The 27,976-nt window shown below is 40.9% G+C and overlaps 1 protein-coding gene across 1 annotated transcript in view; it reads left to right on the forward strand.

Annotated features, from left to right (window-relative positions):
* cstf3 (cleavage stimulation factor, 3' pre-RNA, subunit 3) overlaps positions 1-27,473 on the forward strand; it is an 86,006-nt gene extending 58,533 nt beyond the window's left edge. Inside the window, exons 4-21 of the mRNA XM_055649228.1 lie at positions 6,767-6,799; positions 8,878-8,975; positions 9,102-9,168; positions 9,265-9,299; positions 9,411-9,537; positions 10,797-10,874; positions 11,291-11,453; positions 12,029-12,138; positions 14,145-14,261; positions 14,380-14,454; positions 15,624-15,767; positions 16,184-16,286; positions 20,967-21,036; positions 23,492-23,687; positions 23,939-24,092; positions 24,255-24,349; positions 25,727-25,787; positions 26,710-27,473. Of these exons, the coding sequence (XP_055505203.1) occupies positions 6,767-6,799; positions 8,878-8,975; positions 9,102-9,168; positions 9,265-9,299; positions 9,411-9,537; positions 10,797-10,874; positions 11,291-11,453; positions 12,029-12,138; positions 14,145-14,261; positions 14,380-14,454; positions 15,624-15,767; positions 16,184-16,286; positions 20,967-21,036; positions 23,492-23,687; positions 23,939-24,092; positions 24,255-24,349; positions 25,727-25,787; positions 26,710-26,915 (1,932 nt within the window). The 3' untranslated portion in view covers positions 26,916-27,473. The remainder of the gene's footprint in view (positions 1-6,766; positions 6,800-8,877; positions 8,976-9,101; positions 9,169-9,264; positions 9,300-9,410; positions 9,538-10,796; positions 10,875-11,290; positions 11,454-12,028; positions 12,139-14,144; positions 14,262-14,379; positions 14,455-15,623; positions 15,768-16,183; positions 16,287-20,966; positions 21,037-23,491; positions 23,688-23,938; positions 24,093-24,254; positions 24,350-25,726; positions 25,788-26,709) is intronic.
* Positions 27,474-27,976: the final 503 nt, after the last annotated feature.

Genomic DNA, 27,976 nt, shown 5'->3' on the forward strand with positions numbered 1-27,976 from the left:
CCTCTCCACTCCCATCCCATACCCACCCTCTGTCACCATGTGTGGTGCCGGTTGGCAATACTAGCCAGTTCCTACTGCTGAAGACCACCAGTCATTCTATGTACATCCATGTGGATGGACTGCGATAGATACCAATGCATTACTCTCTCTCACCATCTCTACACCTGTGCAAAGGCCTTTTGGAGCAGGAGATTGTGATCTTGTTCCCAGATAGCACCAAGATTCCATGCATGTTAACAAAACTGGCCTTTCTCACCACCATCCAGGCCATAGTTGGTGAATGATGAACAATTCCTCCATAAAGTGGTTTGCCAAATAGTTGGACACACTTGTTCCAAGTAATGTTGCTCAACTAAAAGCAAAATACACCAGTTGCTGGAACCCTGGATAAAAACAAGAACATTTTGGAGATACATAGGCAGCATTTGGGGGTGGGGGGGGGACTGTTAACTTAGCTGGCGATGAAAGTTCTTTGACATGAAATTATTTTAATCCTTTTTTCATTTGATTTGAGTGTTGAATGTGTTCCATCTCCAATAAAATCCTCTGCATTTCCTCCTGCTTCTGTCAAAGGGACACATGAGGTCTAGGGGACACACAAGATATAGGGGATCTATTGTACTGATTATTGGGAACAAGTCTATTGATCCCTTGGGTCATAAAATTGTTGCATCACAGGAGGAAACCCCTTTTGCCTAATTCCATATATCCTATTTTTTGCAGCCCAACAAATTATTCTTTTTTTTTCCCAGTTTCAGTTAATTTTATTGTCACTGGTACCGAGGTACAGTGAAAAGCTCTTTGTAGCATGCTAACCAGTCAGCAGAAAGATAATACATGATTACAATCATGTATAGATACATGATAATAGAATAACGTTTAGTGCAAGGTAAAGCCAGCAAGTCCAATGAAGGTTAGTGCGAGGGGCATCAAAGAGGTAGATAGTTCAGCACTACTCTGGATGATTCAGTTGCCTGATAACAGCTGGCTGTCCCAGAATGGCTGTAATTTATCCTTTAACTTATGTTTGAATCAATTTCACTGACCTCTTGGCAGCAGGTTTCAGGTTGCAACCAATTTCAGCATAGTTTTATTTTTCCTCCCTGTGTCATCTATCTGTTTCCCCATCCCATTAAATCTATATGCACCAGACCTGTGATCGTCTGCTAATGGAAACCACTTCACTCTAGTTAACATTTCTAAATGAGTCACAATCTTGAACATGGTTCTCCATTGTTTGCCCCAAGTAGAACAATTGGATCCTCTCCAGTCTGAACCTGTAGCGGAAATTCCTAATTTATGGAACCATCATGTATATCTTCTGGGAAAAGTGTCTAGAATCTTTACATATAAAGTTTCATTAAGAATGGAAACAGGCCATTTGGCCCACTAGATCAATTCTGACCACTGGGCAACTACCCCTCAAAGGTGTAGTGACTAGAATTGATGATCGGCACCAGGCAGCCTAACATGTAAATCCGAATACACCCTATTCATATTCTTATTGCACCTGACAAACAGGAAGGCCATTTAGCCTATTGAGTCTATGCCAAGTCTCAGAGCAATCACTTTCTTCCAATTATTTCCTGTTCAGCTGCTGACCCTGGTCTCCTTGATTCACCTGCTTTTGAGAAAATTGGCCATTGTAAATTACCTATCAATCAGTACATCTTGGAATATAGAAGGAAACGGGGGCATGTGGGGGAAACACATGCATTCACAGGAAGACCATGCAAATTCCACACAGAGAGCACCCATGGTCAGAATGAAACCCAGGTCTTTGGATCTGCGAGTCAGCAGCAGTCACTGCACCATTTTACTGCTTTCTTTTCCTGCAAGCTCTTTAGAACTAACCAACTTCTACTTTTACATATATTTGTAACCTACAAGAACTCACTCCAAAAGTAACCCCCTGTACCATGGGGATTTTTTGAAGAATTTCCTTCATGAAAAAACAATGAACAATTACTTTTGAGGTCGTAAACTTTCTCCAGCTCATGTCTAATCTGATGACAATAATGGAAAAGATAACCTCTGTGTCAGTGCTCCCTCTAGCTGCAGGAGATATCAAAATATAGAAGCTGGTTGCCTTAGTTTTCACAAGCAAGTGGCTGTTATGTTCAGTGGATAGTAAAACAGTCATTCTCGTACTTGGCAAGTAATTTCCAGGCTGGACACGTTACGGGGACATGAATTTAACTCTCAACATAGTAGCCAACGAACGTGAAATTAGAGAAGTAAATAATATGTATTAATTAATAGGCTTGCATCAATAATGATATCACAACCATGAAGCAGTCCGATTGTCACAAAGACCCACCTGAAAAACCTCATTCTTACCCTGTCTGGCTTATGAATGATTCCAGACCTAAAGCAATGCCTTAACTGCCCTCTGACACAGTCTTCTAACCCATTTACTTGAAGGACAAAACACAAAGTGCTAGTGGAGCCCAGCGGGTCAGGCAGTGTCTTGGCAAGGAATGGACAGGCGACATTTCAGATTGGGACCCTACGGCTCAGTATCCCTTCTACCCTGGGTGCCTGCATTTCGTTGTCTCTGGGTAAACAATGTTTGGACTAAATCCAATCCAGGTTGCTAATATAATGACCGTGCCAGGATGGTGAAGAACTTTTCTGGTAATTCTTTGGTAGTCACTAATGCTCAAATCAATACTACTAAGATGATTCTTCAATCTCATGTATCTGTGAAGGAAAATTCAATGGAGGTTTCCCATCATGACCCAAATGATGACTATTGTACTACATCTGTAATGAGTGGGCTTGCGGTAAACATGAGCTGTTTATAAAGCAGCGATCTCTTCTGGGCTTGAGTGTGGAGAGTTTCTTACTCACTTCTTTAATTGTGGTTTACAGTACATGACTCTGATTGTTTTAAAATCCATGTTCTCCATTTTGCCTATATCATATCTTCCAGACCTCTATGTATAGTTAGACAGGTTGACAGTATGAATATTGACTTCTCTAACTTCAAGTAACCCTTGCCTTCCCTCTCCATCCCTTTCCAGTTCTCTGATTAGCCTGACTGTCCTTGTTTACATTTTATCTCGGTTTGCTTTGTTTGTTACCTTCTCCTTGCTAACATGATCCATTCTACTGTTTCCTTGATCCTCATCCCCTTTGTCTCGTTTTCACACCTTACTCTTCCTTATCTCTGCATCTCCCTCTCCCCAGACTCAGTCTGAAGAAGGGTCTCGACCCGAAACGTCACCCTTTCCTTCTATCCAGAGAAGCTGCCTGTCCCGCTGAGTTACTCCAGCATTTTGTGTCTATCTTCGATTTAGACCAGCATCTGCAGTTCCTACCTACAATAATATCCATAGCTAACTGGAGACACAAGAAACTGCAGATTCTGGAATCTTGAGCAAAACACAAAGAGCTTGAGGAAATTAACGGATCAGGCAGCATTTGGAGAGGGAATAGGCAACGTTTCATGTCAGGATCCTTCAGACTGATTCCCGGCCCAAAATGTTGCTGCTGGCTCATTCCCTCCCCATTTGCTGCCTGACCTGCTGAGTTCCTCCAGCACTCAAGTCTAGTTATCATCAGATAAAATCTTCTAATTCTGTTATGACCCTCAAAAAGAGGCAAAACAATGACACCTGCCAGTAAACATATTAAATGACCAACAGTGAAACAAAGTACATAGTTAATTATGAATGTCATAGAAAAATTCAGAAGGAAACCAAAAGGTCTTGAGAAGTTTTCAAGAAGAGAAAATTGCAAAATGGAGATGTTTGTGTACAGTGCCGTATAGAGCAGGGGGAGTATTTTACAGACAATGTAAAAACTTTGCAGAATTTCAACTCTAAGCAGTTAATCTAACCTAATTGGAAGTTTAAGGCCACAAACAGCATTTAAGGATTTGTACATTCTGATCACATGAGAAGCTAATTGTTCTGGGGAGAACCCAGTGTAAAATGCCTGTAGTCATTGAAAAGCATTTGCTGTTAGTAGAAAAATTATAGGCATTCTTTCAATCTTAGTGAAGTTTATTTTAAATCAGACATTTTTAAAGTGATAGGAGTTTGTAATTATGTGCCAATTTTCATATGCTTATTTTATAATTGGAACTGCATAATTTAATTTGTTGTAGTGCATTTACACAATTTGAGTGGCACTGTAACATCTAGGATGGGTTCATTTCTCCCAATTCAAAGGATACAAAGAATATTTATTATCACATACACCAATTGGTGTAGTGAAATTTATCGGTCTGCAATACCGAGAAACTTCTTGGCTTCCCTAAAGGTCAGTATGAATGCGATGAGCCAGAAGGTGCCATTCAGTTCTGCATAACCATATGATTCCCAATTAGCTCGCATCCTTGGGGCTTCATGGCATCCATGAAACAAAGTTAACATTACCATCAATGCCCCTTCATCCATTATTTGATCTGTTTGACACCGTCACTCCCATCCCGTCCTTAAAGGGAAATTAAAACCATCGGTCTGATTCATCTTTTAATTTAAAAGCAGGATTCTTCAATGGATGTCAGTAGTGGTAAATGTTCTGCATTTTCATACTGGGTGATATCGGAAGAAGCAACAAGAACCGTAACCTGAATTTTATTTTAGGACGTGCTCAGCTGAGCATTTGAGATCCAGGCATTCATAAATGGAGACATTGGGAAGTTGAACCTGTTTTAAAATTGTGTAGAACACAGATGAAGGACTGCATTCAAATTTCAGTCAATAGATTCAAAAAATGTTGTGAAAGACCCAGAAAGAGCTCAGAAATCATTTACTGGAATGGTTCCAGTTGAGGGATTTCAATGGATCCTATTGCAATCAGATCAAAAATGTTGGAGCAGCTTTCTTTCAGTCCAACCTTACCAAACCTCCACAATCGGGACAGAGGTTTCAACGAGAAATGTACTTTACTGGTGTGAACTTCATGGCATGTCGCAGAACACGTGAATACAATACTGACGTGCTAATGTTCTTTTAATGCATTCTTACATTTAGATATTAATAATTGTTATTTTTCAAACTGCTTTGATGCAAGATAATGGATAAGCCAGGGATCTTCATCAGTGGTGGGAAAGCTATTGGAAGGGATTCTGAGGGACAGGATTTATTTGCATTTGGAAAAGCAAAGAGTGATTAGGGATAGTAAACACATTGGGCATCATGCCTGAAAATTTGATCTAGTCTTTTGAAGAGGTGACCAGGAGGATTGACGGCAGGGTGGCAGATATTGTCTAACCTCAACTTTTGCAAGGCTTTTCACGAGGTTCGCACACTAGGCTGGTCCAGAAGCTTAGAATGAATGGTATTCAGGATGAGATAGCACATTGGATACAAAATTAGCTTGGTGAAAGGTGACAGGGTGATAGTGGAAGGTTATTTTTCACATTAGAGCCCTGTGACCAGCGGTGTGCTGTAGTGATCTGTCCTTATGTTGGTCATATATAATTAATGATTTGGATGAAATCGTTGGTGCATGATTAGTAAATTTGCAAATGACACCAACATTTTAAGTATGGTGGACTGTGAAGAAGGTTGCCTAAGGTTACAACAGGAGATGAATCAACTGGCAAAGTGGGCAAGGGAATGGTAGATTTAATTTAACTCAAAACAAATGTGGAAAGTTAAACCAGGGCACAACGTACATTCTAAATGGCAGGGCACTGGAGAGTGTTGTTGAACAGATAGACTTTTGGGTACAAGTAGATATTTCCCTGATAGTGGTACACAGGTGGACAGGGTAGTGAAGAAAACCTATGGCATACTTGCCTTCATCAGTTGAGGCATTGACTATAAGGGTTGGGATGTCCCACCGTAGTTGTACAGAACGTTGTTTATGCCACACTTGGAGATTTGTGTACAATTCGAGGGAAAGGATGTAATTAAGCCAGAAAAAGGCTCACATGGATGTTGCCTGGATTGGCAGGCATGGGTAATAGGAGAGTTTGAATAGGTGGCGTTTGCCTTCCCTGGAGCAGAAGAGGTTGAGATATGATAGAGGTGTATAAAATTATGCAAGGTATAGATAGGATGGATAACCAGTGTCTGTTTCGCGTGGTAGGAGGGTCTACAACTGGAGGGTATCGGTTTAAGGGAAGGGAAGAGTCTCGAGGTGGATCTGAGGAGTAAATGTTTCACATGAAGAGTAGTTGGTATTTGGACTGAACCGCCAGATGTGATGGTGGAAGCAGCACAACTTTTCAGTGGCATCTCGAATGAACATGAATCAAAGGGTTATGCAATTGATGCAGGCAAGTGGGATTAGTATAGATAGGTATAGATCTGATGGGTTGAAGGGCCTGTTTTTATTTTTGTACAACTATAACTATTAAACAAGTTAAACAATGTAAGTTTTGAACCAATGTTAGAAAGTTTTTTCCTCTTTCAATCTCTTTATTTCATCTTTGTATCTTTTTTTTATTTTATTACTTTGTTCCCTTAAGATTTCATCATTTCCTTTGTCTTTCCTCTATCTGTCTGTTAAATCTTTTTATTAAGGTACCTTAGGGAATAAACAAACTGTTTATCCTTTCTATTGTATGAATGACACCAAATAACTCGCAATCACTGTTGATTCACATTCATTTGAGTCACTAGCATGGATGATCTTGGTTGAAAGTCTATTTCTTGCATAATGTTATCTTTTAAGCCAGTATTTTACTGCATGGAGTTCTCTGTGTGAGATGCCTGTAAATATTATGGAACTTGAACTACTGGTCTGTTTAAGAGAATGTGCTTATGGAACATTTAATAAGTGAATCTCTTTATTGTTGCTACAGATAAAGGCAAAGAACTATGACAAAGTTGAAAAGGTAAACTAAACAATTTCAATTTTAATCCCTGTTACCATGCCACAGGGGAATAAGCCATATCTAAATAATGCTTAGTTAGTTGGTCTGTCAGTGAAAGATATGTTTAATAATTTAGTTTTTATACCCTGACAAACACTATGTCTTGTAGCATTTATTTGTTTTTAACCATATGAATTAAATCCCTTTATGTTTATGTAGATTAATAACTGCCTTCTATGATCAAGTGTACAGATGTAACACAGTAGCCTTCCTCTACATAATCAGCACAAGACTAAACTGACTACATTAATAAGCATATAACCATTAATGTAAGATGAATGTTCTTAGAGCAATTTGTCCGGTTCTCTATCAATCATTCCATGACGCTACATGACTTTATCTATGTCTCTTGACAAATCAATGACTTTCTGAAGTTTGTCTGAGGTAAAGAAAAAAACAGCTATTCATTCTCACTTTAAAAACAAAAAGGAGTTGGTATTGTGATGGTAGTTCCGTGGAACATCAGGTCAAATGTTCTTCATTTACAGAAACGGGTTGCAAATTAGCCATGAAAGATTTTTTTTATCTCAGCCCAAATAATCCAGTAGAAGTTAAAAGGTAGTGACATGAGACTGCAGGTAGTGGAATCTGGAGCAAAAACAAATTGCAAGAGGAGCTCAGCAGGTCAAACAGGCAAAGGGAAGGTCAATGTTTCGAATCAAGACACTGCAACAGGATAGTCTTGATGAAGGGTCTCAATCTGAAATATAAACCATCCCATTGACTTCACAGATGTTGCTTGATCTTCTGAGTTCCTCCAGCAGTTAGTTTTTGCTAAAGTAGCAAGGTTGGCACCCAATGATGAGGTAAGTTACGGGTAGCATGCTAAAAGCTGTGGTTTTATATTTGAAGATTACTGCTAATCAAGGCTTGATGGTTTAAGATTATTACTGCGAATCAAGCAGTTTTCCTTTGAAAAGAAAGGGTGACCTAATAAAGCGTCAAAGGTTATGGAAGATTATGACGCATTAGATTCCAAGTATGTTTCCGATGTTGTATTACAAAGCAATATGAATGTAAGTCGGCCACCAGGAAATTGCAGAGAGTAGCTAGGAATAGATAGAGCCCAATGAACTTTCAACCACAAGGAACGGTTGAGAACAGCTTTAAAGTGATAGCACATGATGATGCAGGGACTAAGAGATTAAAATAATAGTTAAATGAGAAGGATGTAAGAAGTTTGATTGTACTATGAGCACTAGAAAGAAGTGGCTGGGCCAAATGCCCTGTTTATGAGTTTTATATTTTATGAATCAAGTGTACAGATCTCTGCTTATTTTCCAATCTGTTCTCCAGTAGAGTCGGGCTTATATCTAAGAGTAGCCTTGCAAAATCCATGTTATAAATAGAGTTGTGATGCAAAGAGACCTGGCAACAGTGCCTTTTGTCCATGGAATAATTTATGGAGGATCTAAAGAATAGGAAGAAATATGTCTTTAGACAGACATAGACATAGAAATTAGGTGCAGGAGTAGGCCATTCGGCCCTTCGAGCATGCACCGCCATTCAATATGATCATGGCTGATCATCCAACTCAGTATCCCGTACCTGCCTTCTCTCCATACCCCCTGATCCCCTTAGCCACAAGGGCCACATCTAACTCCCTCTTAAATATAGCCAATGAACTGGCCTCAACTACCCTCTGTGGCAGAGAGTTCCAGAGATTCACCACTCTCTGTGTGAAAAAAGTTCTTCTCATCTCGGTTTTAAAGGATTTCCCCCTTATCCTTAAGCTGTGACCCCTTGTCCTGGACTTCCCCAACATCGGGAACAATCTTCCTGCATCTAGCCTGTCCAACCCCTTAAGAATTTTGTAAGTTTCTATAAGATCCCCTATCAATCTCCTAAATTCTAGAGAGTATAACCCAAGGCTATCCAGTCTTTCTGCATAAGACAGTCCTGACATCCCAGGAATCAGTCTGGTGAACTGTCTCTGCACTCCCTCTATGGCAAATTACTGCCTTTTGCAGATATGGGTTGATTACTCCCTTTAAAATGTTCATTATACAGAAATGACTTTTTTTTTGCTCTTTTCTCAGTTATTTCAGAGATGTCTAATGAAGGTTTTGCACATTGATCTATGGAAATGTTATTTGGCCTATGTACGGGAGACTAAAGGCAAACTTCCTAGTTACAAGTAAGAAGTGAAGTATTCTAAAAAAAATAATGAACTGGAGCAACTTTGGTTTAATTTTAATATTTTATCAATTTTATTTCAGATGTTAAATAATGTTCTGTAACAGCTTTATCAATTCTATTGCAGAGAGAAGATGGCTCAAGCATATGATTTTGCCTTGGATAAAATTGGCATGGAGATTATGTCTTACCAAGTAATTATTTTTACTTCTGTAACGTTATAAAAAAATTGTTTTCAATTATTGCGAACTAGAAGTGCAACCATTTTAATTATCAAAAATCTTTTGCAGATATGGGTTGATTACATTAACTTTTTGAAAGGAGTGTAAGTAACAAATATTATTCTTCATTTATTCTGATTTTTACTTTATATATTTAGAGAGAAAGATCTAAAACTTGTGCTCACTCTAACATGCTTCCACATGACCTCTCACAGGGAAGCTGTGGGATCCTATGCAGAGAACCAAAGGATAACAGCGGTTCGTCGGGTGTATCAGCGAGGCTGTGTCAATCCTATGATAAATATTGAGCAGTTATGGCGAGATTATAACAAATATGAAGAGGTAAAATTTTTAGTCACAGATAATATTCTGAAGAGAATGAAGGATACGGTTCACTGCTAATTATAACTTTTTTTCTTACTTGGGCACGAGCATTTTTTGTTTCCTCCAATCAAGTCATGCTGGCTTTCAAAGAGCAAACCTGTTTACCCCAGGCTCTTGCTCTTCCCTCATTTTTATGTATTATTTTTCCTTTTTATGAGTGATGTTTCTAAAGAAGAATTAATATAAATAAACAAAATGTCTCCACCATTTAAAAAAGTCCACCTAGAATATATTACCTTATATTACCCTTGAGATGCCATTATAATGGGGAATGATTCTGGATTGTCTGAATGTATGACCTTTTCCATTTAAACATAGAACATTTAACAGCACAGGAACAGGCTTTGGCCCACAATGAATGCTCCAAACATGATACCCAGTTAAACTAATCTCCTCTGTCTACACATGTTTCATATCCCTCCGTTCCCTGCCTATCTAAAAACTCTTCAGCACCACCATTGTATCGGCCTTCGCCAATTTCCCAGGCAGCATGATCCAGGCACCCACCATTTGGCCTCCAAAAATACTTTAAACTTTGCCCCTTTCACCTTAAAGCTACGTCTTCTTGTCCTTGTCATTTCCATCCTGGAGCGATTCTGACTGTCCATTCTATGCCTCTCATAATCTTATATACTTCTATCAAGTCTTTCCTCAACCTCCGACGTTCCAGAGAAAACAATCAAACTTTGTCCAATCATTCCTTGTAAGTAATACCCTCTAATCCAGGTAACTTTCTGGTAAACCTCTTCTTCACCACTGCGCACAATACTCCAAATGCGGCCTGACCGCAAAGTTGAAATGCTGTACCAATTACATTTAGTAAAGATAAAAAATGTCCAGCTCCTATCTATCCACCTCCAGTGGTAATTTAGCACGACGCAAATGTTCGCAGGATTCCCCAAATTATTTGCACTGTTTTAAATGGATGAGATTGACATAAAGAAAATAGCTCATGTTAATACTTAATAAAATATATGACATTACATCATATTAGAAACATTATATTAAAGGAAATTGTTTTAATAATGGAGTCATTGTATTACATAAGCTTGCAGCCTCCGTAATAATGATTTGTTGCAACAGTGGTAACAGGAGGCTGCAGAACGCGGCAGTTAGCTTGGCAATTTGGTCAGTAAATGTCCAGTGTGATATTGAAGTATAATTTTAGATATGGTGCAAATGATGAAAATAAAGAGTTTTTCTTCCTTCTTCCACAGGGCATTAATGTCCACCTTGCCAAGAAAATGATTGAAGATCGGAGTAGGGATTACATGAATGCTCGAAGAGTGGCAAAGGTAAGTATCCTCATCTTACTGTGTGCAAATGTAGTCAAATTTAAAATGCAAGGGTCTCGCATTTATCTGTAGGTGACTCGATGGGGGAGTGGTAGAGTTGCTGCCTTACTGGGCTAGAGACCTGGGTTTGATCCTGACTACGGGTGCTTGTCTGTACGGAGTTTATACATTCTCCCCATGACTTGTGTGGGTTTTTTGTCGGATCTCCGATTTCCTCCCACACTGCAAAGACATAGAGGTTTGTAGGTTAGTTGGCTTGGGTATAATTGTTCTCGGTAAGATAGCATTAGTGTGCCGGGATCACTGGTCAGCGCGGACTCGGTGGGCAGAAGGGCCTGTTTCCACGCTGTAACTCTATACTAAAATACACTCTGCATCAGAGCAATGGACCACTTACTTACTTGCCTTGCCTGCAGGAATATGAGACGGTCATGAAAGGTCTGGACCGGAATGCACCATCAGTCCCACCACAGAACAGTCCTCAGGAAGCACAGCAGGTGGAGATGTGGAAGAAGTATATCCAGTGGGAAAAAAGTAACCCACTTCGCACAGAAGACCAAACACTAATCACTAAACGAGGTGAGGCTAATTAACAACCAGTGCTGAAGTGTTCATAGAAGAATATTTTTGTGTTGTGCAAAAGAATTCCAAAGAGAGATTAACTGCTTGTTCAGGTAATTGCCATCAGAATGATTTTGCTGCACATAAAACAGCAAATGATCACTGCACTTAACTTTGTAATTCCTCGTCTAAACCTTTCTTGCTCTATCTTCCTTTAAGTTGCTTCTTAAAACCCACCTGAGCTTTTGGTCATCTGTCCAAATAGGGATTAAATTCGGTCATCCCTTTTTTTGGTTCAGGGTCATAATGCTTCCTTGAAATATCTTGGGATGTTTTATTGCACTGAATAGCTTACGTAAGTTATTGTTATGTTTTGAGAGCATTCAATTGTATATAAAGCAGTATGGAATTTCTTAGAAAGACTTAACAAGGAACGGTATAAACTGGATATTCTTTCAATTTAGAGTTCTTTTCTTTAAAAATAATTTCTGGAAGTAACAGACATTTGTAAATGCTTGCAAGTTAGCTAATGTCTCTTTGTGAAATGTAACCACATGATTGGAGTCTAAGCATGTGTACATGTCTTCTTGTAGTTATGTTTGCCTACGAGCAATGTCTTCTGGTCTTGGGGCATCATCCTGACATCTGGTATGAAGCTGGCCAGTACTTGGAGCAATCCAGCAAGCTGCTAGCAGAAAAGGGGGTAAGAAATTCACGACATCTTGTATGTATGATTAGAAACAATATTTATAAAGAGATGCAACATATAATGTTACAAAGCATACCAACCATAATTACTAGTTGAATTACCAGTTCTATTCTAATGGGTTTCACTCCGAGAATCCCAGTAGAAATAATTACAAATTGCTTTCTAGAACTGGTTATGGGCCTGTCCCACATAGGCGACTACAGGAGACTCTGCGTTCACCACATGTTCGCGGGTGGTTGCCGGGGAGTTGCCTTCATGGTCGTGAGTAGTTCCTGCATTCTAGGAACAAGTCGCGGCCTCATGGTCGTCGCAAATTTTTCAACATATTGAAAAATTAGCGGCAACCAGAATGAAGCTGCCATGGAGAGTAGCGAGAATTCTCGTGCCGTAGGTGAGTCGCCAGGAGGTCCTTGTGGGTTGCCAGGAGGTCAAAGGTTCGCGTAGGTTGTAGTCGGTGCTGACCGGTGAATTTCATTGGTTCGTTGGTGAAAAAAACGTAAGCAGTAGGTTTCAGAACCAAGGATAACCGACTGGTAATGTTAATGTCCGCCGAGCTTCACAGCCGTGTATCTCTGGCTCCACTCCTTCTCCCTCCCCCCTCTTTTAAAGGACTTACCGTACACTGCTTTAGCCGTCTTAATTACAGCGCCAACCTTCCTGTTCATCATGGTGTGTGTCTGTATCACATTGGCTTTGCACCGTGTGAATTTCACTCAGACAGCGCTCCCCCCGCTTGCCCTGTCCCCTGCCTGCATAACGGGCTGGTGAAGGAAGAGAAGCGATGTGTGTGTGCGTGTTCCACTCTGACAGTCCCCGTTCCAGTTGCTGGTTTTTCAGGCTACTGCCAGCAACTTGCAGTCGCCTGAAAAATCGCCTAAGTGGGACAGGCCCATTAAGATATCTCCTGGGGCCATCAGTTATTAACCTCCAGGCCCTTTAACATGGTAATAAAAGAATATTTATCATTCTCTGTGCTGCACATGTTGGGAGGCAAATGTGCTGATAGCTTACTACGCCCAGCACTCGTGATTTGTGACCAATGATAGAGAATCTCCGCAGCAGCTAGTGTACAAGTTAGTTTGTGCTGAGCACCTTCGTCTCAAAGTCGTTCCCTTAATTCTGGCTTGTTCTATAACTGGCCTCTAAACCTCTTCCTTTCCCAAATAACTGTTTGTTGGCATCCAACCCTTTGGTGCCTGTTTCTTTCTGACCCTCCTTTTCCTCCCTTCCCACTGATTTCCATTTACAGTTCTATCTTCTCCAATGGTTTTGGATCAGTACAGTAATACCTGCTTCTATGTTGTTGCAGCCATACAATGGCCTGTATAACTGGGTTTGTTTATGTTGATTTCCCCCTTTCTCTGCAGCCTCCTACAATTCTTCCCATTTTTGCTCCTTGCCTATCCACCTATCCCTTGCCTCACCGTTGACGTGCATTCATCGGCTTAGTTCTTGAACTCTGGAATGCCCGCTGTCACTTTTCTGCAATAGCCTTCCTGCCATGTGTTTTAGGATCTCCTTGTGTGGACTGGTGTCTAATTTTATTTAGATACTGTATGTTGCTGGGAAGCAGCTTCAGAGATTTAACTACACAAAGGCTCTATATAATTACAAGTCATTTTGTTATTAAGGTAAACTTATGTGGCATCATGATTTATGATGTGCCATAAACAGAGTTTATTTTTTCACAATGCCAAAAAAAATCCCACAATGGCATTTCCCTGGTGAGTTCTTGGTATTTCTTCCTGCCCATTACATAGCTGTTAAAAAAGTTCCTGTTGTGTCAGTGCAGATTACTTTGAAGAATAAACGGACACAAAACGTGTCTGAAGAAAGGTCTCGACCCGAAACGTCACCCATTCCTTCTGTCCAGAGATGCTGCCAGCCCCGCAGAGTTACTCCAGCATTTTGTGTCTATCTTCGGTGTAAATCAGCATCTGCAGTTCCCTCCTCCACATTAATATAAAGAATGTTTTATTCAAAAACGTTACTTTTGGCAGGACATGAACAATGCAAAACTGTTCAGTGATGAAGCTGCAAATATCTACGAGAGGGCCATCAGCACATTGCTAAAGAAGAACATGCTGCTTTACTTTGCATACGCGGATTATGAAGAAGTAAGTATAGATGGTGTTGTCCTCTGTTGCATAAAATGTACCCGGTCATAATCTTGGCACACTGCTCCCTGTTGTTCTGTACTCCAGTTAATGTCACCCTTCCACTTTTGTTTTTAAGAGTCGGATGAAATACGAAAAGGTGCACAGCATATACAACAGGCTGTTGGCTATCGAAGATATCGATCCAACACTGGTGAGTGTGGCTTTGGTTTACATCTTAGGTGTGCTTTGTATTTGTATTTTGATCCATCACTAGTCATATCTCACTGATTCACAAATAGTGGTTTAAGGAAATGGCAAAGGAAAAGGAAATCCAGCATAGACCTTTTCCAGAACGGGAAAATAGGAATTTAAAAATAAAGTAGAAGCGGGAGTAAGTCTTTTCCTTAAGCCTATTATGCCATTCATTTGGATTGGTCTATAATCTCTCCCCTGACCCAGCATGGTTCCATATCCATTAATATCTTTACTAAAGTCTCTGGGAGTTCAATTAAACACCAGTTTATATTCGCACCAGTTTATATTTTTGTTTATTGAAATAAGCAAATGTTGGAAGTCCTTGACCCGAAAATAGGAAATGCGAGCAGCCCTTACCAGCTCAACTTTCATCAATGGGAAGTGTCGATGTTTTGGGTCAAGGACAGACTGGAAAAGTTGAGAAAACAAACATATCTTTAGGTTGCAGAGAGGGCGGGGATGGAATTAACAGTGGAAATATCTGTGATTGGATGCAAACAAAAGTTGTCAAGTTAACACTTCCTCCAAAAACGGGCAGATAAAGAAAAAAGAAACAGACTGAAACATTGACACTGTAGATTATTGTATTTGTTCTCTTCTACACACACAGACTGAGTGACTGCTTTGAAGATTATCTTTGTTTGGTCCACAAGAGCGACTCTGAGCTTTCAGTTGTCACTTTAATTCTCCAACCCAATCCCACTCTGACGTCTCTGTCTTTATCCTTCAACATTGCTCCAGTAATGCCCAGAGGAAGCTTGAGGAATAACATCCTCACCTTCTCTTTGTGCACATTGAAGCCCATGAGATTTAATATTCAATTTAACAATGTCAGATGACTACTTCATCTCATCCTACCACAGATGTGAAACATTTCTGATTCACTATACTTTTTTTCCCTTTCTGTGTCCAACTGGCAGGTTTGAAAGTAATTGTAAACTTGACGACTTAGGACTGCATCCTATCGTAGACATTCCCTCTCTTGTCTCCTGGCAGAAATTGGTTGAAATGGCAAGGAGTTGGAGTGGGCATGGAGCTCCCATTGCCCAGACCTGGCCTTGTAATGTTAACCTGAGATGTTTGTGCTCTCCCGTCATAAATTAGTTTCTTATGTTTGAATTCAAGGTTTACATCCAGTATATGAAATTTGCACGGAGAGCAGAGGGCATCAAATCTGGTCGATCCATCTTTAAGAAAGCAAGGGAAGATCCCAGGACACGGCATCATGTCTATGTATCTGCTGCCCTCATGGAGTACTACTGCAGTAAGGTGCGTGCTCCTCATTTATGATATTAAACATTATGAGAGACAGAGATGGGTTAGACAGTCAGAACTCTTTTCCCAGCGTGGGAATGTCAAAGACTAGAAGACATAACTTTAAGATGAGTCTTTAAAGGAGACATGAGGGGCAGGCAGTTTACACAGAAGATGGTGGGTGCATGGAACCCTCTGCCAGGAGTGGTGGTGGAGTGCAATAGTGGCACTTCAAAGATATTTAGATAGGCACCTGGATATGCAGGGAATGGAGGGATTATGGATGACATTCAGGCAGAGGAAATTAGTTTAACTTGGCGTCGTGTACGGCACGGGCAATGTGGGCTTAAGGGCCTATTCATGTACTGTTCTTCATTCTGGTTAGTGGACAAACCGGACAGTAAGTGACTGCTTCCAACATTCCTTTTCAGGACAAGGCAGTAGCCTTCAAGATATTTGAGCTAGGTTTGAAGAAGTATGGAGATATTCCAGAATATATATTGGCATACATCGACTACCTTTCTCACTTAAATGGTAAGAGGTATATTCTTAACTGTATTTTTTACTGAGAAATCCAGTTTTCTTCAGACCAAAGAAGAGCTGGGTGTTGCCAAATATACTTGTTTTAATAATTGTCCTTCAATAAGGTGGCTAAGATTAATTAAGCTGGGATCATATTGTCACTGGTCTTCTTGAGGTTGTTGACTGCAGATGTGTTTCATGATTTGGGAGTAAACTAGGAAGGGAAGATCAAGGGCAGAATCTCAGCATCCTTTGTAGGTAACTGCGAGAGGATAGGGGAATCATTTACTGTCAGATCTATCTTAAAATGGACAAGTGGACCTGGGACCACGTAATGGTAGATCCTGACTGAGCAGAGATAGAGAATGGGGTAGAGATTGACCAGAGTGGGAGAGAATCTACTAGTTCCACCAAGGCACACACCCACGGGCCCAGTCCCCCCGTACATCTTGTTGACAGAGGTCAGAGCTGCTTTCATGATGGTAAAATCTCAGCAAGGGTTCTGAAACTCGATGGGTTCTGGAATCGTGTGCCAATCAACTAACCACAGTCTTTCCCAGCATCTTCAACCTTTTACTCTCCCCATCTACTTCAAGGAAACCTCCATCATTCCAGTCCCCAAGAAAAGTAAAGTGACCTGTCTCAATGACTACTGCCCAGTAGCTGTAACGTTGACCATAATCTAGTGCTTTGAAAGACTGGTAATGGTCTACACCTGCGCCAATCATACAGACAATCTAGACCCCTTGCAAGAAGAATGCAGGAAGAATAGGTCTATGCAGGATGCCATCCCTCTTGCACTACATTCAGCTCTGGATCACCTTGACGGTAAGAACACCATTGTCAGGATGCTGTTCATTGATTACAGCTCAGCCTTCACACCATAATAGCGAATAAGCTCATTGCTGAACATTTGGACCTAGGCCTTCCTGGACCTCCAACTGCCACTGGCGTCTGGACTTCCTGACAGGCAGACCTGAGTCGGTTAGAATTGGTCGTAGCACTTCTCCCACCCTGACCTTCAATACCAGTGGTCCTCAGCGTTGTGTGCTCAGTCCTCTGCCCTACTCCATGTGCACCCATGACTGTGTGGCCCAGTACAACACCAACTCAATCTTTAAGTTCGCCAATGATACCACTAATGTCAACTGGATCAATAACAATGAGACAGGGTGCAGGAAAGAGATTGGGGACATTGTTTCATGGTCTCAGGACAACAACCTAGCCCTTAACGTCAGCTAGATAGAAGAGTTGGTTGTAACATGTAGATTCCCTACCTCTTCCTTTCTGATGCACAACTCACTCTTCATCAACGGAGCTGCTGTAGAGATAGTTGACAACTTTGAGTTTCGCAGCATCCACATCACCAGCAGCTTAACCTGGTCCCTTCACATTGGTGCGGTCATCAAGAAAACACATCAGTCTAGTTACTTCCTTAAGTGGCTGAGAAGATTTGGCATGTTCTCGAGGATTCTATCAAACTACTACAGATGCGGTATAGAAAGTGTTCTGATGGGATGCGTCTCCGCCTGGTATGGTGACTCCTCTGCTACCTGTGGTGTATTGTCATGTGCACCAAGGTGCAATGAAATTCCTTGTTTGCATAAAGTTCCTGAAGTATACATGATAAACTAAACTAAAGTGATCTCTACAATGTGAAGAACTCATACTCTCATACAAGGTTTAGACGAGGTTTTTATTTCACTGCACATCTCGTATGTGTATGTGACGAATAAACTTGACTTGACTCGAGTATGACAGTCACCTGAGATTACATGGAATGTCTTATTGACACTCTTGAACTTGAATGTCATTTGCAATGAAAACCTGGAGCTCAATGCGTAGTACTTTTGTGTGGAAATATTCTGGCAATTCTTCGCTGAGTTGGAATATGAGGACTGCGAACATTGTTGAAGCTGTGTCATCTTAACTAATGCGTTGATTTGTATGTTGCAAATGTTCACTTTCACTGGTCGCCGAGTGTGGGGAATAACAAATACATCCTCCGCATCATCAGAAATCCTGTTCTGGCTCCGACGTTCGTTTAATGAATTTTAAACTAGGATTGCAGAGCAGCAAACCTCCGTAAAGTGCTTACATTTTTCCAATCCGACCTTTTCTTTCCTGAGCAACGGGTTCTACTTTGTGCGGGTAACCATCAACACAACATCTACAGTCTGAGGAGGGATCCCGACCCGAAACGCCACCAGTCCATTACCTCCACAGATGCTGCCTGACCCTCTGAGTTACTCCAGCACTTTGTGTTTTTGCTCAAGATTCCAGCATCTGCAATTAACATTGCTGTTTTGAATACTGTTTATCTCGTTTAGCTTGTTATTTCTCTCCACTGACAGTCTCATGCAACATGTTCTGCCCTAGAATTTATTTTCCACTCGAACCCCATTTGCCACAGGACCTTGTGATCTTATTACATCCACTGTCGATGCTATGAAAGAAACTCTGATGTAGCTTACCAAAGCGGCTTGAACTTCAATTATTATTTTCAAGAGCTTTTCTTTGAAGTTGCTTTGATATCCATCCTTCAGTGATGTGGTTTCCAAGTTTCTGCTGGAGATCAGAATGATCCCATTTTACAGCACATTGTGTCCGCTGTGTGCAATATTGATCAATGAAACATAGAAAATAGATTAAGGCCTGCTCCACCTTTCAATACAATCATGCCCTGTTCTCCCCATATCCCATAATCTCTTTGGCGTTAATAAATATGTCAAACTCCTCAAATAAATTGAATGAGTTGGCCTCTCTCTATTATCTGTGGTGGGTATTCCACAGGTTCAACACTATCTGTGTAAAAAAAGTTTCATCTCAGTTCTAAATTGCATAGCCTGAGGCTGAGACACCCAGTTATGGACGCTGACGACTCAGCTTGGAAGCATCGGCCCTTAATCTAATCTGTCTAGTCCTGTTAGAATTTTATGGGGTTTTCTATTGAATCTCCCACACTAATCTAAACTCGAATGAATATCGACCCAAATGAACCAATCCATCATACCTCTTCCTGTCACTCAGGGATTCAGCAAGACTTTGTTGAACACTCTCATAGCAAGAACATCCTTTCCTTTCCTAGTAGATGGAAGGTCTGGATGGTTTCTCACCATGACCTTGTACAGCTGCAGCAAAACATTGTTGCTCTTGTACACAAATCCTCTTGACATGAAGCACAGTTTACCACTTACCGTCCTCTCACTTGCTGCACCTATTTTTTTCCTTTCATCATCTTGTGTCCTTTGACACTCAATGACACTCCTTTCCTAGTCTGTCACTCTTTGGATAATCTATCCTTCTGTTTTTTAAACCAAAGTAGATGACTTGCCTTTATCCACATTAAACTCAATCTGCCCCGCATTTGCCCACTTGCCCAATTTGTCTAAATCACAATGGAGCCTCTTTGTGCATCTTGCTCACAGCTCGTGTTATCTCATCCCCTCCAACTTTGTGCTATCTGCCAATGATATATTTAGTTCCCTCATCCAAATCATTGATCCAAATTTAAAACATCTGGGACACAAGCATTGATCTCTGCGGTTCCTCGTTACTACTGCCTGTCTCGCAGAAATTAAACAGTTTACTCCTGCTCCCCGTTTCATTTCAACCAATCTCACTCATGCCAGTTCCATGTGCTTCATAGTGATAGAGCTATAGTGAAAGTCAGCATGGAAACAGGCCCTTCAGCCCAACTTGTCCATGTCGACCAGGGCCCCACATCTACACTAGTGCCACTTGACTGCATTTGGCCCATATCCCTCTAAACCTTACCTATCCATGTGCCTGTCCAAATGTCTTTTAAATATCATTTTAGTATCTGTCCCAATGACCATCTCTAGAGAGTTCAAGAGACATTTATTATCACATGCACCAATTGATACAGTGAGATTTGAATTACCATACAGCCATAGGAATAAAAAGAACACAATACACAATAGAATTTAACATGAACACCCCCCACCCCCCACAGCAGAATCAACGTTTCCCACTGTGAGGGAAGGTAATAAAGTTTGGTCCTCTTCCTCTGGCAGCTCGTTCATATACCCTCTGTGTGAAAAACCTGCCCCTTAGGTTCGTATTATATTTTTCCCCTCTCACCTTAAACCTGTGATCTCTGGTCTATTCCCCTCATAATCATATACACTGTTATAAGATCATCCTCCTGCGCTCCAAGGCATGAAGTCCTAGCCTGCCCACCCTCTCCCTATAGCTCACGCCCTCAAATCTTGGAAACATCTTTGTAAATCTTCTCTGTACTCTTTCCAGCTTAACAACATCCTTCCTGAGTTACTCCAGCACTGTCTTTTTTTTGCAAGCCAGCATTTGCAACTCCTTGATTCTACGCCTTGCAGTTTGTGGTGTTTTTCAGGTACAGTGTAAATGCAGAGAAGGGTTCGCTGGGTTTGGCCACAGTTCCAGCACAAGCTGTTAACTGCACCCAGAGAATTGGGAATTTGTGGAATTCTCTGCCTCAGAGGGCAGTGGAGGCCAATTCACTAAATGCATTCAAAAGAGAGTTTGATAGAGCTCTTTGGGATAGCGGAATCAAGGGATATGGGGGAAAGGCAGGAACGGGGCACTGATTGTGGATGATCAGCCATGATCACATTGAATGGCAGTGCTGGCTCGAAGGGCCGAATGGCCTACTCATGCACCTATTATCTATGTAATTTGTTTGCATTTCAGAGGACAACAACACCAGAGTTCTGTTTGAGCGCGTTCTGACTTCTGGGTCCTTGCCACCGGAGAAATCTGGGTAATACCCTCTGTTTTTCAACTTTAAATTGTCGTTAAATATTAATGTTTTACTGTGCTTTAACATTGTGTTCAGTATACGCAAAACAATTGTTGAGAGGCTTATTAGAAATTCTCACAGGTAGCATGAGCCTTGAATTAGTTATACAGGAATAAAGCTTAAAACAATAGCATTGACAAGTGTTTAGAATAAAATCTATATTTCAGAATAGAAATATTTCTTAGAATCATAAAGCATTGAAACAGGCCCTTCGGACAATGCCGACCAAGATGTTCCTTCTAAGATAGTCCCACCTGCCCGGGTTTGCCCAGTATCCCTTTAAACCTTTCTTATCCATATACCTTTCTAAATGTCTTTTAAACACTGTTATTGTACCTGCCTCGCCTATCTCCTCTGGCAGCTCCTTAAATCAATCCCCTCTCACCTTGCACCTATGCCCTCTCGTTCTTGATTCCCCTACCCTGGGAAATAGACATTCACCCTATCTATTCCCCTCTTGATCTTGTACACTTTTTTTATTTACACACACTAATTTTTATTTCCTCAAGATAAGAATTTTTTTTTAATGTTTTTCCTAGGGAATGCGATTTCACACAGTTAAAATTATTATTTGTATACAATCTCCTTGATTTTACTGAGGTATTTGTATCTTGCACTGCCTCCTTCAGTGCTGGTAAGCTTTCCCAAGAGAGTCAGAATGAATGAAGCAGGTTCAGATAACAAAGTAGGAAATGTAAATCCAAACTCAACTCTTATACAGACCTGCAAACTAAAGACCAGGATTTATTAAGGAATGAAGATATAAATATCAAAACAAAAGCTTTGAAGATTTTATTTTCTTAAAAATCACTGCTAAAAAGTCTAAGAACATAAGAACTAGGAGCAGGGCCGGTTTCAGCATTCAGTGTGTTCTGGCTGATCTGATCCTGACTTCAGCACTTTGCTACACAATCTTATAACAATTGTTTGGAGTTAGTCAAAAAACAATTAGTCCTGAATATACTAAATGAATATGCTTCTGTAGCACTGTGAACAGAGTAATCTCCTTCAATGTTATCGTAATTCCTGCCTTTCTGCACCAAATGCACTGGTGTAAGGATCCTGTTCAGGATGTAAGTGCTGGTGGGGAACTAATTGATCATCGTTTGTTGTCATTCCTGCAACAGGCTCGGGGTAGTTCTCATCAATTTCATATTTTCCTAGAACTCAACTACTGAGTTATAACTTAGTTTGTGAAATATGAGTATTTGGTTACAACAAATAGACAAGCCTAATTTTTTTTTCTAAAGGGCTCTACCGTGACTTTTATATGACTGTTCAATAGAACATAGAATAGTACAGCATAGAATGAGGCCCTTCGGCCCACAATGTCTATGCCAAGCACAATACCAAGTTAAACTAATCCCCTCTGCCTGCACGTGATCCATATCCCTCCATTTCCAGCACATGCATGTGCCTATCCAAAAGCCTCTTAAATGCCATTATCATATCTGCCTCCACCCCTGCTGGTACATTCCAGGCATCCACCGCTTGCCCCACGCATCTCTTTTAAATTTTACCCTCTCAACTTAAAGCTATGACATTTCCACCCTGGAGAAAAAAAATCTCTCATGATTTTTTAATATATTTCTATCAGATCTCCCCTCAGCCTCTGACGCTCCAGAGAAAAGAATTCAGATTTACCCAACCCCTCCTTATGGCTAATACAATGCCCCGGACAATCCAAATGATCAAATTCAAATAATTCTGCCCACGTTACCGTTGTCTTCATCAATCCATCCTGGCAGTGCGTCACCAAACTGCTTGTGATGTTTTAAGGAGGATATGAAGGGAAGGAATCATTGTTATTTCATTGTTTTGATAAAGTGCCTGGAGAAAAACTGGTTTGTCTGGCAGAAGCTGGCCAATCAGAAAATGGGGCAAGATGAGAATTTTAATTACTTTTCTCAGTAAGTTGTGCTACACCACACCTTGTGAATTAAACAATTGAATCAGGTGATATTGTAACGTGCAACAATAGTTAGACAAAAGCTGTACCGTCGGTGAAGGAGAGAGCAAGGGGGCGGGAGGGGTTGGGATAAACTGGACATTTATTTCAAAGAACCAGCATAGAATCTCCTGTAGGTCATTGAACATCTCCTAAGTTACATCATCATGTACATTTTGTGGATGTTTTGCATGACATTTGGTTCAAATTTTGCCTACTGATCAGTGTGTTTGAAGGGTAGAATTGGAGACTCACTGTCAGTAAAGCAGTTTGATTCACAACATGTGCTACATGCTGTTGCCAACATGACTTACCCAAAGTCTTGGATGACTGTGATGTTTGTTTTCAACATCTTTGGGTTAAGAAGTGTCAAGCATCTGCGGGGAATGAGCAAGAGGTCCACATGGGTCGAGTTAGATGACACCCTAATCGTAGTTTCTCTTTCTTTCTGTTTGTCAAATGTTGCAGTGAGATCTGGGCACGATTTCTGGCTTTTGAAAGTAACATTGGAGACCTGGCCAGTATTCTGAAAGTGGAAAAGAGGAGGTTTGCTGCTTTTAAGGAGGAATATGAAGGAAAGGAAACTGCATTGCTGGTGGACCGATATAAGTTCATGGACCTCTTCCCCTGTTCAAACAGTGAACTTAAAGCTCTTGGATATAAGGTAGTCATTGTCATTGACATACTATTTTTTTAAAATATGGTTACAAGGCAGGTTGGCGCTCGTGTGATGGGCTTCCATCTTGAGTGGGTGTGAAGGATATTGAATTCAATATCTTTCAGGACAACTAATATTCACCAGGGAAAAGAATCTGCAGATCTGTCCAGGTGCAAGTCCAGTTCAGTGTCATGACAATAACGTATAGTGATCGGTTAGTATTGCCGTGCTAAATAAAATGATTTCCCTGCTAACAGGATGTCTCTCGATCCAAGATGACGACCATTATCCCCGACCCCATAGTGACCCCTTCCACTGTAACCATAATGAAGGATGAAATTGACCGGAAGCCGGAGTATCCAAAACCTGACACAAACCAGATGATCCCTTTCCAACCCCGACACCTAGCACGTGAGTGACCTTGTGTTGGTTTTGTACTGACGGTGGATTATAATGTAGGAAAATACTTACTGGGTTCACTAATAAAACAAATAGCAAGGTGATGTGTAGAAACCACGCTGTTTAATTACCTTGACTGTCGTTAACACTTGAGCGTTCTCTGTATTTGTACAGCCCCTGGTCTCCATCCTGTCCCAGGAGGAGTGTTTCCTGTACCCCCAGCTTCCGTGCTGCTTATGAAACTGTTACCTCCGCCAACGTGTTTCCAGGTCAGTACACAAAAGCATCTCATTCCTAATTCAGGTGTCGCCATTTTGACTTTGTGTGATAGTGGACCGGGTGTCCATTATGCACCCATCTTATTCTTGAATATTTATGGGGACACACACACATGTAAAACGTCACGGGAATCTTGGAGGACTGGCCCGATACTATCTCTTTTACTTGGCCACCAAAGTCAGAGCAGCCCCTGAAGAATTCCAACAATTTTTCAGCCAGCTATCCGCTCTCCAGTCAGGGAGACGTTCTGCTGGCAGAATGGATTTGCCTTTGTAGCCAATTCCATTATAAAGCCTTCAGAGACCAACTAATGTTTTAACCTAATTTTCTAGTTTGTTTTTTGCCAGTCTGCTTCATGCCCTCACAATTCTTCATATTTTAGTTTAAAATAGTTGGGGCTATTCTCCTCTCCATCAAACTGAATTTAAAATTTAATCACATTGTGCCCAGCTCATTTGGTTGTTTAGTGGCAGTCCTGGCACACTACACTTCCCTCACAGGCTGATGCTGGCATCCACTAAAGAGCTGCTGGGTGGGCTTTGATTATTTTTAAACGCCAAGTCACAGACGTCAAAACTGCGGTGGCCAAGTATGGATGAATTTCATCAGATCAAATCCCCCCTTTAAGTCCTGCTTTAACTTATGTTTTACATCCTGCTAAGCTGCATATATTATAGGGAGATTTACTGAACAATGGGTTTCTTAGACTTAGGGTCCTGTGAGTGAGCACAGGATCTTGATGGAACTGGTATGCAGTCTTCAAACTCGACAGGGAGGGAAGCCAGGTCTTGATCTTTCCCACTGCGACATCAGTTCCATATTCTTGTCAATTCCATTTTAGACCATTCTTCTCGTGGTGAGTTGGACACTAAGATGTAAAATATGGAGATAGAGCTTGAGGAGTATGGTGACCGGGAATACGCTCTTTCTACCTTGGGTTGTTTTCTCTAGTATGTCGGAGCTGGAGGGGAGACTTGATAAGAAGTATTTAAATTATGAGAAGCAGAGATAGGGTAGATAGTCAGAAACCTTTTCCCCGGGGTGGAAATGTCAAAGACAAAGGGCATAGCTTTAAGATGAGGGGGCAAATTTTTAAGGAGGGGTGGTGAGTGCCTGGAACGCACTGCCTGGCATGGTAGTGGAGGCAGATATGATGGTGGCATTTGAGAGGCTTGTAGATAGGCACTTGGATATGCGGGGAATGGAGGGATATTGATCAGAGATGAGTTTATCTTGGCATCATGTTCAGCACGGGCACTGTGGGCCGAAGGGCCTATTCCTATGCTGTACTGCACTATGTTCGCTAGTACTGAAATTACTCTGTGTTTGTCACATCATGATTGTATTTGGAAACTTCCTTCCCACAGGGCCCATTTGTTCAAGTTGACGAACTAATGGAAGTTTTGCGACGCTGCCAATTACCAGACAGTAAGTAGTGTTCTTTGCTTTTATTTTGCGATTCTCTGGTGAACAGCCAATGTTCAGAATCTGCTCACAGAATACACTAACCGTGAAAATGCAGAGAAATAGAGACTCGCATATCACACCTCCTTCTAAAATTGTCCTGCTGTTCTTGTGCAAGTGTTTAAAATAAATTAATTTTGTTCAGGTGAACAGGTTAAGTTGTTACTGACATTTCCCATAGACACAAAATGCTGGAGTACCTCATCTGTGGATGCTGCCTGACCCACTGAGTTACTCCAGCATTTTGTATCTACCTTCAGTATAAACCAGCATCTGCAGTTTCTTCTAAAACTGACATTTCCCAATCCTAATTGCCTTTGAGATGTGCTGGCAAGTTGATTTCTCAATTTGTGGAAGCCTGTGTGTAAAACATGCTCTGTCAACGGTTGTCCAAGGAGGTTGCAGGATTTTTACTATCTTGAGGCCAGAGATTGTATTCAAGTGTTCCGAAAGTAACCTGACCATTGGAGTGTTTTACCTTTAGGGGCAAACTGATGCAGAGGCTTTATTGATCATGGATTTTTCCTACCACAAACATCCAAACATTTGAATCTTCAGCCTATAGGTTCAGCTCCATTCATTTAGAGTAAGGTTAAGACCAGGTGTGGATTGTGACCGTTCCCATATCTTGCAGGTGGTATTTTGAGATGAACACGAGGCAAGACATGTAAATGCAGAACCCAACATTCCTGCCAGCAATATCTTAGTCCAAAAGACTGGCAGCCACCTCAACATTTATTTTAATGTCAAACCTCTAATGACGTTGATAACACTTCCATCTCTACCATCCCCCACGTCCCCTATCACCACCACCGAGAAGGATGACTTCGTTGAATCATCATTGAAGGATGGGTTTATTAAACTATGTCTTTTTAATTTTTTTTAGCAGTTGAACAAGCTGTTGAACTGATCACTGGAGGCCAACCAGAAACTGTTGCTGAAGGAAATGGACCTATAGAAAATGATGCAGTGATGAAAAAGCCATTGAAGAGGGCAGCAAATGAAGATTCTGATGAAGAGGAGGAAAAGGGTGCAGTTGCACCTCCAGTGCATGACATTTACAGAGCTCGGCAGCAGAAACGAGTCCGGTAAAGATCCACCACCAGCCGTTTCACGTCCTGAAGGAACTGAATGTCATTCTTAAAACGTCAGGAAATGAGCTGTGTCTTCACTTGCCGGTGGAAACGAGACTGTGCTTTCACTGTTGTGCCTCATTCGAGTAAGGTAGCTCATCTGAACAGGAAAAAAAAGGATAAAACCTGGCTTCTTCTGTGCGAAAAGTTGCATTTTTGAGGAGGCTTTCATTTGGGCAGAATACTTTGGTCTTGAACGTCAGGCACTGCAACGTACGCACAGACAGTGCAAACATTTCAACTACAGCCTAGTTCCATGCCAAGTCTACTATGACAATGCAGCTTGGGAATCTTTGTGATTTTGATTTATTTGTGTTACATTTTTTTTTAAACTGGATGGTGCAAATACAAGGGAAGGTATTTTAATATCCCACAGAACTATTATACCACTGTCCTGTTACGTCACGTGGTTTCCTGCCAAGTCTCATTTTACCATTATTTATGGCAACCCGTTTCCTTTTGTAATTTGAGAGCCCGAACACAAATCTTTGTAATAAAGACATAAAATGCAATTAAACTTCGGACTCTTGCTTCATGGATTTATGCCATCCTGGCAAAGACATTTCAAGGATCTTTTCCATGTTGTTATGCCTTAAACAGTAGACGTCACTGGATATTGTTAGAATTGAATTGATTGTTTTATTAGATATATAAAGTAACAAGTTAATTTGTAGTAATTTCAGGAGCTCCACGGGGAGCTATTTTGCCAGATTCTGCGCTGTGGAAAGAGCAATCGAATCCTGAATCCACGGTATACCAATTGTCAAAGTCCATTGCCCGGGTTGCATTTTTGTTGTATTATTTTGTAAAACAATCATTAGTTGATGATGAATGGCAAGTATTAAAATGACTTGGCGTTTCAGTAAGGTAAAAGTGGGCATTTGAGCAGAGCTGAATTAATTAGTAGCTCAGAAATAAAAGGCAAAACAGTTTTAATTTAACGCAAATATTTTTAGAGACTTTAAGACTTTAAATGTGTTAAAGGTAAAACAATATTATTTAATCTGGCATTTTGAAATA

This window comes from Leucoraja erinacea, chromosome 18 (genome assembly GCF_028641065.1).
Source record: "Leucoraja erinacea ecotype New England chromosome 18, Leri_hhj_1, whole genome shotgun sequence".
NCBI classification, from domain to species: domain Eukaryota; kingdom Metazoa; phylum Chordata; class Chondrichthyes; order Rajiformes; family Rajidae; genus Leucoraja; species Leucoraja erinaceus.